The sequence below is a fragment of the Pseudophryne corroboree genome, chromosome 1 (assembly GCF_028390025.1).
Source record: "Pseudophryne corroboree isolate aPseCor3 chromosome 1, aPseCor3.hap2, whole genome shotgun sequence".
Classification (NCBI taxonomy): domain Eukaryota; kingdom Metazoa; phylum Chordata; class Amphibia; order Anura; family Myobatrachidae; genus Pseudophryne; species Pseudophryne corroboree.
The window spans coordinates 620128591-620142024 of record NC_086444.1 but is presented as its reverse complement, the minus strand read 5'-3'; the positions used below and the strand labels follow the sequence as shown (position 1 = coordinate 620142024).

General features: G+C 47.2%; 1 protein-coding gene across 1 annotated transcript in view; it reads left to right on the top strand.

Moving 5' to 3' along the window:
• The window catches only part of PLPP2 (phospholipid phosphatase 2), a 90488-nt gene extending 77705 nt beyond the window's left edge, over window positions 1-12783 (top strand). Inside the window, exons 5-6 of the mRNA XM_063914462.1 lie at window positions 11269-11445; window positions 11585-12783. Of these exons, the coding sequence (XP_063770532.1) occupies window positions 11269-11445; window positions 11585-11716 (309 nt within the window). The 3' untranslated portion in view covers window positions 11717-12783. The remainder of the gene's footprint in view (window positions 1-11268; window positions 11446-11584) is intronic.
• Window positions 12784-13434: the final 651 nt, after the last annotated feature.

The window sequence follows — 13434 nt, the reverse complement described above, 5'->3', positions numbered from 1 at the left end:
CTCAGTTTTACACTGTGCCCAGAGCGAGATGGGTGCACTGCAGGGAGCTCCCTGAGTTCTCTGCCTAGAAAGCATTTTTGTTTGGATTTTTTCTACATTTTTACAGGGAGCACTGCTGGCAACAGGCTCCCTGCATCGAGGGACTGAGGAGAGAGGGGCAGACCTTCTTGTCTAAGATAGGCTCTGCTACTGGACACCATTAGCTCCAGAGGGGGTGAACACAGGTTCTTACTGGGCGTCCACCCCCAGAGCCGCGCTGCCGTTCTCCTCACAGAGCCAGAAGAAACGAAGTCAGAAGACTTCTCAGGCGGCAGAAGCCTTCAGAGCTTCACTGAGGTAACGCACAGCACCGCAGCTGTGCGTCATTGCTCCCATACACCTCACACACTCCGGTCACTGTAAGGGTGCAGGGCGCAGGGGGGGCGCCCTGGGCAGCAATATAACACCTCTATTATGGCAAAAAGTATATATACATGTACAGGTGGGCACTGTACATATATATAAAAGAGCCCCCGCCATATTTTAGTAAGTTTGAGCGGGGCAGAAGCCCGCCGCCGAGGGGGCGGGGCTTCTCCCTCAGCACTCACCAGCGCCATTTTCTCTCCCCAGGACCGCTGAGAGGAAGCTCCCCGGACTCTCCCCTGCTTGACACACGGTGAAGAGGGTTTTAAAGTAGAGGGGGGGGGCACATATTTGGTGATTATACATTACAGCAGCGCTACTGGGTAAACATTCTGTGTTTTTTTTCCTGGGTCATATAGCGCTGGGGTGTGTGCTGGCATACTCTCTCTCTCTTCAGATAAGAGATTCCCTGTGTGTGTGGAGTGTGTCGGTACGTGTGTGTCGACATGTCTGCGGTAAAAGGCTCTCCTAAGGAAGAGATGGAGCAAATCTGTGTGGGTGCGTGGTGTCTCCGTCGACAACGCCGACACCTGATTGGATATGTGAAATTAAGTGCTAAGATGAACTTATTACAAAAGATTAGAGAACAGACAGGGAATCTACCCATGTCTGCCCCTATGTCACAGAGACCTTCAGAGTCTCACAACGCTCACTATCCAAAATAATAGACATCGACACAGAGTCTGACTCCAGTGTCGACTACGTTAATGCAAAGTACAGCCAAGACTGGCAGAAAAGTATTCAATATATGATTATTGTAATAAAAGATGTTTTGCATATCACTGATGACTCATCTGTCCCTGACACGAGGGTACACAGGTTTAAGGGGAAGAAATCTGAGGTAAATTTCCCTCTCATGAAGAAAAAGAGCGGGAATTTCCAGACAAGAAGCTGCAGCTTCCCAAAAAGAATTCTCAGGGAGTATCCTTTCCCTAATGGGGCCAGGATACGATGGAAATCTTCCCCTAGGGTGTACAAGGCATTGACACGTTTAACCAAAAAGGTAGCGCTGACTTAACAGCTATCCTCAGGGATCCTGCAGATAGAATGCAGTAATAGTACTTTGAAGTCCATTTACACACATTCTGGTACACTACTCAGACCGGCGATTGTGTCGGCATGGGTTTAAAGCGCTGTATCAGCATAGTCGGATACCTTATCAGCGGAGGTTGAAACCCTAGATAAGGATGACATATTATTGTCCCTAGTGTGTGTGTGTGTGTGTGTGTATGTATATATATATATATATATATATATATATATTTCTCTAACGTCCTAGTGGATGCTGGGGACTCCGTCAGGACCATGGGGGACAGCGGCTCCGCAGGAGACAGGGCACAAAAGCAAGCTTTTAGGATCACATGGTGTGTACTGGCTCCTCCCCCCATGACCCCCCTCCAAGCCTCAGTTAGGTTTTTGTGCCCGTCCGAGCAGGGTGCAATCTAGGTGGCTCTCCTAAAGAGCTGCTTAGAAAAAGTTTTTAGGTTTATTATTTTCAGTGAGTCCTGCTGGCAACAGGCTCACTGCATCGAGGGACTTAGGGGAGAGATTTTCAACTCACCTGCGTGCAGGATGGATTGGAGTCTTAGGCTACTGGACATAGCTTCAGAGGGAGTCGGAACACAGGTCACCCTGGGGTTCGTCCCGGAGCCGCGCCGCCGATCCCCCTTACAGATGCTGAAGATCGAGGGTCCGGAAACAGGCGGCAGAAGGCTCTTCAGCCTTCATGAAGGTAGCGCACAGCACTGCAGCTGTGCGCCATTGTTGCTACACACTTCACACTGAACGGTCACGGAGGGTGCAGGGCGCTGCTGGGGGCGCCCTGGGCAGCAATATTTAATACCTTTGATGGCAAAGAATACATCACATATAGCCATTGAGGCTATATGTATGTATTTAACCCAGGCCAGATATCTCAAAACCCGGGAGAAAAGCCCGCCGGATAGGGGGCGGGGCTTATTCTCCTCAGCACACAGCGCCATTTTCCTGCTCAGCTCCGCTGTGAGGAAGGCTCCCAGGACTCTCCCCTGCACTGCACTACAGAAACAGGGTAACAAAGAGAAGGGGGGCATATTTTGGCGATATTTATATATTTAAAGCGCATATAACAAAAACAACACCTTTTAGGGTTGTTTATATACATTTTATAGCGCTTTTGGTGTGTGCTGGCAAACTCTCCCTCTGTCTCCCCAAAGGGCTAGTGGGGTCCTGTCTTCGATAAGAGCATTCCCTGTGTGTCTGCTGTGTGTCGGTACGTGTGTGTCGACATGTATGAGGACGATGTTGGTGTGGAGGCGGAGCAATTGCCGGTAATGGTGATGTCACCCCCTAGGGAGTCGACACCGGAATGGATGGCTTTAATTATGGAATTACGTGATAATGTTAGTACATTACAAAAGTCAGTTGACGAAATGAGACGGCCGGAAAACCAGTTAGTACCTGCTCAGGCGTCTCAGACACCGTCAGGGGCTGTAAAACGTCCCTTACCTCAGTCAGTCGACACAGGTACCGACACAGATGAATCTAGTGTCGACGGTGAAGAAACAAACGTATTTTCCAATAGGGCCACACGTTATATGATCACGGCAATGAAGGAGGCTTTGCAGATCTCTGTTACTGCAGGTACCTCAAAAAGGGGTATTATGTGGGGGGTGAAAAAACTACCTGTAGCTTTTCCAGAATCAGAGGAATTGAATGACGTGTGTGATGAAGCGTGGGTTAACCCAGATAGAAAACTGCTAATTTCTAAGAAGTTATTGGCATTATACCCTTTCCCACCAGAGGTTAGGGCGCGCTGGGAAACACCCCCTAGGGTGGATAAAGCGCTCACACGTTTATCAAAACAAGTGGCGTTGCCGTCTCCAGATACGGCCGCCCTCAAGGATCCAGCAGATAGGAGGCTGGAAACTACCCTGAAGAGTATATACACGCATACTGGTGTTATACTCCGACCAGCAATAGCCTCAGCCTGGATGTGCAGTGCTGGGGTAGTGTGGTTGGATTCCCTGACTGAAAATATTGATACCCTGGATAGGGACAGTATTTTATTGACTAGAGCAATTAAAGGATGCGTTTCTTTATATGCGAGATGCTCAGAGGGATGTTTGCACTCTGGCATCGAGAGTAAGTGCGATGTCCATATCTGCCAGAAGAAGTTTATGGACGCGACAGTGGTCAGGTGATGCGGATTCCAAAAGGCATATGGAAGTATTGCCATATAAAGGAGAGGAATTATTTGGGGTTGGTCTATCGGATCTGGTGGCCACGGCAACTGCCGGCAAATCCACTTTTTTACCTCAGACCCCCTCCCAACAGAAAAAGACACCGTCTTTTCAGCCGCAGTCCTTTCGCTCCTATAAAAACAAGCGGGCAAAAGGACAGTCTTATCTGCCACGAGGCAGAGGAAAGGGTAAGAGAGGGCAGCAAGCAGCCCCTGCCCAGGACCAGAAGCCCGCCCCGGGTTCTACAAAGCCATCAGCATGACGCTGGGGCTTTACAAGCGGACTCAGGAGCGGTGGGGGGTCGACTAAAGATTTTCAGCAATCAGTGGGCTCGCTCACAGGTGGACCCGTGGATCCTGCAGATAGTATCTCAGGGTTACATGTTGGAATTCGAAAGATCTCCCCCTCGCCGTTTCCTAAAGTCTGCTTTACCAACGTCTCCCTCAGAAAGGGCGACGGTATTGGAAGCCATTCACAAGCTGTATTCTCAGCAGGTGATAGTCAAGGTACCCCTCCTACAACAGGGAAAGGGGTATTATTCCACACTATTTGTGGTACCGAAGCCGGACGGTTCGGTAAGACCTATTCTAAATCTGAAATCCTTGAACCTGTACATGCAGAAATTCAAGTTCAAGATGGAGTCACTAAGAGCAGTGATAGCGAATCTGGAAGAAGGGGACTTCATGGTGTCCCTGGACATAAAAGATGCTTATCTGCATGTCCCAATTTACCCCTCACACCAAGGGTATCTCAGGTTCGTGATACAAGACTGTCATTATCAGTTTCAAACGCTGCCGTTTGGTTTGTCCACGGCACCTCGGGTCTTTACCAAGGTAATGACCGAAATGATGGTTCTTCTACGAAGAAAAGGCGTATTAATTATCCCTTACTTGGACGATCTCCTGATAAGGGCAAAGTCCAGAGAACAGCTGGAAGTCGGTGTAGCACTAACCCAAGTAGTGCTTCAACAACACGGGTGGATTCTGAATCTTCCAAAATCTCAATTGTCCCCGACAACACGTCTGCTGTTCCTGGGAATGATTCTGGACACGGTTCAGAAAAAGGTGTTTCTCCCGGAGGAGAAAGCAAGGGAGTTATCCGAACTTGTCAGGAACCTCCTAAAACCAGGAAATGTGTCAGTACATCAATGCACAAGAGTCCTGGGAAAGATGGTGGCTTCTTACGAAGCAATTCCATTCGGCAGATTCCATGCACGAATATTTCAGTGGGATCTGCTGGACAAATGGTCCGGATCGCATCTGCACATGCATCAGCGGATAACACTGTCACCAAGGACAAGGTTGTCTCTCCTGTGGTGGTTGCAGAGTGCCCATCTGTTAGAGGGCCGCAGGTTCGGCATACAGGACTGGGTCCTGGTGACTACGGATGCCAGCCTACGGGGCTGGGGAGCAGTCACACAGGGAAGAAACTTCCAGGGTGTATGGTCAAACCTGGAGACGTCTCTTCACATAAATATACTAGAGCTAAGAGCGATCTACAATGCTCTAAGCTTGGCGAAACCGCTGCTTCAGGGTCAGCCGGTGTTGATCCAGTCGGACAACATCACGGCAGTCGCCCACGTAAACAGACAAGGCGGCACGAGAAGCAGAAGAGCAATGACAGAAGCTGCAAGGATTCTTCGCTGGGCGGAAAATCATGTCATAGCACTGTCAGCAGTGTTCATCCCGGGAGTGGACAACTGGGAAGCAGACTTCCTCAGCAGACACGACCTTCACCCGGGAGAGTGGGGACTTCATCCGGAAGTTTTCCACATGATTGTGAACCATTGGGAAAAACCAAAGGTGGACATGATGGCGTCTCGCCTCAACAAAAAACTGGACAGATATTGCGCCAGGTCAAGAGACCCTCAGGCAACAGCTGTGGACGCTCTGGTAACACCGTGGGTGTACCAGTCAGTGTATGTGTTTCCTCCTCTGCCTCTCATACCAAAGGTACTGAGAATTATACGGAAAAGGGGAGTAAGAACAATACTAGTGGCTCCGGATTGGCCAAGAAGAACTTGGTATCCGGAACTTCAAGAGATGCTCACGGAAGATCCGTGGCCTCTACCTCTAAGAAGGGATCTGCTTCAGCAGGGACCTTGTATGTTCCAAGACTTACCGCGACTGCGTTTGACGGCATGGCGGTTGAACGCCGGATTCTAAAAGAAAAGGGCATTCCAGAGGAAGTTATTCCTACCTTGATTAAAGCTAGGAAGGAAGTGACCGCACAACATTATCACCGCATTTGGAGAAAATATGTTGCGTGGTGTGAGGCCAAGAAGGCCCCAACGGAAGAATTTCAATTGGGTCGATTCCTACATTTCCTGCCGGCAGGATTGTCTATGGGCCTCAAATTGGGGTCTATTAAAGTTCAAATTTCAGCCTTATCAATCTTCTTCCAGAAAGAATTGGCTTCAGTGCCTGAAGTACAAACTTTTGTCAAGGGTGTACTACATATACAACCCCCAATTGTGCCTCCAGTGGCACCGTGGGATCTAAACGTAGTTTTGGAATTTCTCAAATCTCATTGGTTTGAGCCTCTCAAATCGGTAGATTTGAAGTATCTTACATGGAAAGTAACCATGCTATTGGCCCTGGCTTCAGCCAGGAGAGTTTCAGAGTTGGCGGCTTTATCGTACAAAAGCCCATATCTGATTTTCCATTCGGACAGGGCAGAACTGCGGACACGTCCTCATTTTCTCCCTAAGGTGGTTTCGGCTTTTCACTTGAACCAGCCTATTGTGGTGCCTGCGGCTACTAGCGACTTGGAGGACTCCAAGTTACTGGACGTTGTCAGAGCATTGAAAATATATATTTCAAGGACAGCTGGAGTCAGAAAATCTGACTCGTTGTTTATCTTGTATGCACCCAACAAGATGGGTGCTCCTGCGTCTAAGCAGACGATTGCTTGTTGGATCTGTAGCACAATTCAACTTGCACATTCTGTGGCAGGCCTGCCACAGCCTAAAACTGTAAAAGCCCACTCCACAAGGAAGGTGGGCTCATCTTGGGCGGCTGCCCGAGGGGTCTCGGCATTACAACTTTGCCGAGCAGCTACGTGGTCAGGGGAGAACACGTTTGTAAAATTTTACAAATTTGATACTCTGGCTAAAGAGGACTTGGAGTTCTCTCATTCGGTGCTGCAGAGTCATCCGCACTCTCCCGCCCGTTTGGGAGCTTTGGTATAATCCCCATGGTCCTGACGGAGTCCCCAGCATCCACTAGGACGTTAGAGAAAATAAGAATTTACTTACCGATAATTCTATTTCTCGTAGTCCGTAGTGGATGCTGGGCGCCCATCCCAAGTGCGGATTGTCTGCATTACTTGTACATAGTTATTGTTACAAAAATCGGGTTATTATTGTTGTGAGCCATCTTTTTTAAGAGGCTACTTCTTTGTTATCATACTGTTAACTGGGTTCAGATCACAAGTTGTACGGTGTGATTGGTGTGGCTGGTATGAGTCTTACCCGGGATTCAAGATCCTTCCTTATTGTGTACGCTCGTCCGGGCACAGTACCTAACTGAGGCTTGGAGGGGGGTCATGGGGGGAGGAGCCAGTACACACCATGTGATCCTAAAAGCTTGCTTTTGTGCCCTGTCTCCTGCGGAGCCGCTGTCCCCCATGGTCCTGACGGAGTCCCCAGCATCCACTACGGACTACGAGAAATAGAATTATCGGTAAGTAAATTCTTATTATATATGTGTGTGTGTGTGTGTGTGTGTGTGTGTGTGTGTGTGTGTAAAAGATGTTGATATATATATATATATAGATAGATATATATATATATCTATCATATGACATGCCCAAAGAGACGTTGGTCTACTGGGTTCTAGAGTCAACGCTATGTCGATTTCTGCTAGACTTGTCCTGTGGAACATGCAATGGACAGGTGATGCCGACTAAAAGAGGCATATGGAGGGTTTACCTCACAAGGCTGAGGAATTGGGTGGAGAAGGGCTCTCGGACCTGGTCTCCACAACTATAGCGGGTAATACTGATCTTTTGCCTTATATTCCCTCACAGACTAAGAAAGCACGACATTATCAAATGCAGTCCTTTCGGTCGCAGAATAACAAAAAAGTATGAGGAGTGTCCTTTCTTACCAGAGGTAGGGCACGGGGCACAGCTAGTTCCCAGGAACAGAAGTCCTCCCCGGCCTCTACTACATCCACCGCAGGATGCGGGAGCTCCGCTAAGGGAGTCCGTCCCAGGGGGAGCACGTCTTCGACTCTTCAGCCACATCTGAGTTTACTCACAGGTGGATCCCGGGGCAATAAAAATTGTTCTCAGGGTTACAAAGGAATTCGAAAGGTGCCTCCTCGCCGGTTTTTCCTTATCGGACCTACCGGCTTCTCCCCCAGAAGGGGAGTTATATTAAATACAATTCACACATTGTATCTCCAACAGGTGGTGCTCAAGGTTCTCCTCCTGCAACAAGGAAGGGGCTATTACTCAACCTTGGCTGTAGTTCCGAATACGTACGGTTCGGTCAGACCTATTTAAAATTAAAACCTCTGAACCTATACTAGAAAAGGTTCAAAATTAAAGTGGAATCGCTCAGAGCGATCATGTCCAGCCTGGAAAGGGGGGATTTGATGGTGTATCTAGACATAAAGGCTGCATACCTTCATGTTCCCATTTATCCACCCCATCAGGCGTAACTGACAATTGCGGTACAGTATTGTCATTACCAATTTCAGGGTAATTGGCAGAAATGATGGTGCTCCTACGCAAGCAAGGAGTCACAGTTATCCCATACTTGGACGATCTCTTATGAGGCGAGATCAAAAGAGCAGTTGTTGAACAGCGTGTCACTTTCGCTGAAGGTGTCACAGCAACAGGGGTTTACATTCAGATAGAGAAGGCCCAGGAACTCATGACAGGTGTCGGCATCGCTGCACCCGAGTCCGGGGAAAATCATTCCCTTCGGCAGGTTCCATGCGAGGTCTTTCAAATGGGACCTACTGGACAAGTGGTCCGGGTCACATCTACAGATTCATCAGTTGATCACCCTCTCCCCCAGGGCCAGGGTATCTCTCCTGTGGTGGCTGCAAGATGCTCACCTTCTATAGGGCCACAGGTTCGGCATTCAGGACTGGATCCTGGTGACCACGGACGCGAGCCTCCGAGGTTGGGGAGCAGTCACACAGGGAAAAATAAAATGTCCAAGGTCTTTGGTCAAGTCAAGAGACTTGTCTTCACTTCTTGGAACTAAGGGCCATATACAACGCCCTACGTCTGGCGGAGACCTTATTTCGCGACCAACCGGCTCTGATCCAGTCTGACAACGTCACCACAGTAGCTCATGTAAACCGCCAAGGCGGCACAAGGAGCAGAGTGGCGATGGCGGAAGCCACCAGAATTCTTCGCTGGGCGGAGAATCATGTAAGCGCACTGTCGGCAGTGTTCATTCCGGGAGTGGACGTCTGGGAAGCAGACTTCCTCAGCGGACACGACCTACGTCCTGGAGAGTGGGGACTTCATCAGGAAGTCTTAGCACAGATTGCAATTCGGTGGAGACTGCCACTGATAGACAGGATGGCGTCCCACCTCAACACAAAGCCGCAGAGTTATTGCGCCAGGTCAAGAGATCCTCAGGCAGTAAGCTGTGGACGCCCTAGTGACACCGTGGGTGTTCTGATCCGTTTCTGTGTTTACTCCTCTTCCTCTCATACCCATGGTGTTGAGGATAATAAGAAAAAGAGGAGTGAGACCAATTCTCATTGTTCCAGATTGGACACTGAGGACCTGGTATCCAGATCTGCAGGAAATGCTCACAGAGAATCCGTGGGCTCTTCGTCTAAGACAGGACCTGCTGCAGCAGTGGCCCTGTCGGTTCCCAGACTTACCGCGGCTGCGTTTGACGGCATGGCGGTTCAGCGCAGGATCCTAGCGGTAATTGGTATTCCGGAGGAGGTCATTCCTACCCTAATTAAGGCTAGGAAGGAAGTGACATTGAAACATTATCACCGAATATGGCGAAAATATGTTTCCTGATGTGAGGCCAGGAATGCTCCTACGGAGGAATTCCTTTTGGGCCGTCTGCTTCACTTCCTTCAAACTAGAGTGAACTTGGGCCTAAAATTAGGATCGATAAAGGTTCAAATTTCGGCCTTATCCATTTTCTTCCAAAAAGATTTGGCTTCTCTTCCGGAAGTACAAATGTTTGTGTAGGGAGTACGGCATTTTTAGCCTTCTTTTGTACTGCCGGTGGCACCTTGGGACCTTAACGTGGTGTTACGGTTCCTTAAGTCTCATTGGTTTGAACCACTTAAGTCAGTGGTGTTGAAATATTTCACCTGGAAGGTGGTCATGTTGTTAGCCTTGGCTTCAGCTAGGCGAGTTTCGGAATTGGAGGCTTTTATCACTAAAAGCCCTATCTGATAGAGCGGATAGGGATAGAGCGAAATTGCGGACCCGTCCTCAATTCCTGCCAAAGGTGGTCTCATCCTTTCATATGGACCAACCTATTGTCGTGCCTGTGGCTACACGTGACTTGGAGGATTCCGAGTCCCTTGATGTGGTCTGGGCTTTGCAAAACAGAAGCACTGTTTGTCCTGTATACAGCCAACAAGGTTGGCGGCCCTGCTTCAAAGCAGACTATTGCTCGCTGGATCTGTAACACGATTCAGCTGGCGCATTCTACGGCAGGATTGCCGTTACCTAAATCGGTTTAGGCCCATTCCACTAGGAAGGTGGGCTCTTCTTTGGCGGCTGCCCGAGGGGTCTCGGCACTACAGCTGTGCCGAGCTGCTACTTGGTCAGGGTCAAATACCTTTGCAAAGTTCTGTAAGTTTGATACCCTGACTGAGGAGGACCTCCTGTCTGCTCAATTCGGTGCTGCAGAGTCATCCGCACTCTCCCGCCCGTTTGGGAGCTTTGGTATAATCCCCATGGTCCTTACGGAGTCCCAGCATCCTCAAGGACGTTGGAGAAAATAAGATTTTACTTACCGGTAAATCTATTTCTCGTAGTCCGTAGAGGATGCTGGGCGCCCGTCCCAAGTGCGGACTTCTTCTCCAAGACTTGTATATAGTTATTGCTTACATAAGGGTTATGTTATAGTTTATCGGTTGAACCGAGGCTATGTTGTTGTTCATACTGTTAACTGGGTAGTTTATCACAAGTTATACGGTGTGATTGGTGTGGCTGGTATGGATCTCGCCCTTAGATTTACAAAAATCCTTCCTCGTACTGTCCATCTTCTCTGGGCACAGTTTCCCTAACTGAGGTCTGGAGGAGCGGCATAGAGGGAGGAGCCAGTGCACACCCAGAATCCAAAGCTTTCTTAAAGTGCCCTATCTCCTGCGGAGCCCGTCTATCCCCCATGGTCCTTACGGAGTCCCAGCATCCTCAAGGACGTTAGAGAAATAGATTTACCCGTAAGTAAAATCTTATTATAACATTGTGTTTTTAAACCTCAAAAAATTACTACTTCTTTTTTTTTTTTTTTTTTTTTTTTTTTTTTTAAATCACAAAATTAACATTGTTTGATTAAGTACGTTGTAATGACCTTTTGTTGAAACCCTCTGAAATCCTTTTGAAAGCTAATTTTAATGTTGACATTTTTTCTAATATCTGTTACAAATGTTGTAGTATCCATCTTTTAATACAGAAACATGTATTCCTTTCTATCTAGTTATATATCCAGGCCCGGCTGTGTGGTAAGTGGGCTCGTCTCCTGCGTCCTACAGTGCAATTTTTCCTCTTGTCCTTTGCTTTGTATGTTGGATATACACGTGTCTCTGATTACAAGCACCACTGGAGTGATGTTCTTATGGGACTTCTTCAAGGAGCCATCGTAGCTGCTCTCACAGTAAGTTTGTTCTATCCTGATCTTCAATTTCACTGAATTTCTGTTCCTGTAGAACATACAGCTGAGAAGCAAAAATTGTGGGTGCTGTCCTTTCTGGTGTCTGCCCTTCCTGTAACGCTTCTTCTTTTTTCCACTCCAGGTGCGCTATGTTTCAGACTTCTTCAAAGTCAGATCACCTCTTCAGTGTAGTAAAGACCCCCTTGAGAGCAAGCCAAGTCTCCAGCTACGTGAGACTGACCAGAGAAACTTGATGTACATAGGGGGATCGTGAGATTTCCCTCTGCCTCTCTGAGCTGCACCAACCACATTGTTGAGGTTTGTAAGCCTACAAGACTCCACCATTGTCTGGCCGCCGCAAGAGGCTAATGGACTGAACAGGCGGGTTTCTACTGGTTGAAACATGCTTGGACTTTTTAGATCCTTTTTTTTTTTTTTCCCAGCACAAAAGCCAAAGTAACTTTTTTTTTATATAAATATATATAAATCTATGAAGAGAGATCTAGAAATGTAGATGTCTCTGTATATGAAATGTATGGCAGATAAAGAATGAGTGTGTGTATGGTCTGAGTGATAGGTGCTTGGTTTGTTTCCGGAGAGAGTGTGTGTGTGCGCGCGCCAGATAGACATTGAGTCTTCCATGTCCATGGACCATCTGATTGCTAGCCTGTGGTTGGCATCGGTAGGAGGAAAGGCCTACTTCTGCACCCAACTTTCTTACTCTGCAGTGTACAATCAAACTGCCCGGTGGAGAGGATGGCAGTTACCCCTGGTATATCTGTGATCTGTGTTTAAACCACTGCTGACAACTCTCAGCTTTCAGATTAATAACCAGAACCTGTGGGGTGGTATAAAAGATAAGAACCGCCTGAATACTTCTGTATATATTACTTTATTGTTTTTTTTTTGTATGTATTAAACTCTGAGACTGTGGCTGTAAATTAAACAATCACCCATCCTCATATGTCAGTAAATAGGTTAAACATTTCTATATTTTCTGTGTTTTTCTTACTTTTTTTGAGACTTTGTATTCTTCTCTAGTCTTTACCCCTAACTACTTACCACTCCTACAATTTGGTCTTCTTTTCTTCCCATCACCCGCTAAGGTCTGAATGTGGAGGTGGAATAAGACAGTGTTTTTTCATCATTACTGTTTGTTATTGTATGGTGGTAGCTTCACTGTGAGTTAGAAGTTAACCTTTGATATTGCAAGGAAGCCGCTGTCCCTTGACGCAACACATACATAACCACTGGACAGCCAGAATGTCTGTTATTTACTTGTTTTAATTATTTTGTATATTGCAAAATAAACAACCGTGGTGGGCACCCTCCCACTTTCAATCCTTTTTTTTTTGTCTATTCTCCAAGACTGTATTTCTTCTGGCAGTTACTTTGGGTTTTAGATTAGTACGGGCTACATTGTTGACGTCTGTTACGTCACTGTAAGCACAATAAGTAGTGTTTGAGCATTGTAATAATGTACAGGTTGCATATGGTCAGGAAAGCTGTGCACCTGAAATTATTACTGTATTTGTCCAGAGGCAAAAAGGGAAACTGTCCCAATCAAGTCCATTTTTATGTATTTACATGAGTGAAATGGTAATCGCTGCCTCTAAAACTGAATTTCGACAACTGTGAAAAGCCTTCATCCATATCTGGTTTCAGATGTATACAAAACTTTTTGTTTTTGTTTTTTTATGGTTTAGGTGAAAGAGCTGTTACTCTATCACCTAAGATTAGTATAATATGTCTGCACAATGCACATTCCGAGCCCAATAAGTCAACATCAAAATATCCGTGGCCCAGGCACAGCAAGTTTCCAGGTGTGGCATCCCTTTTAAATGGCATACCATTAATTTAAAGCTGGTTCTCTTATGCATCACCACTTTATCAAAAATGCAGGGAAATATAGCACTGCCTTGAATTGCAAATATATGGAAGAATCACATCTGTTACATCATATAAGTGTTGCAACCTGGTGTATCCCCAAAC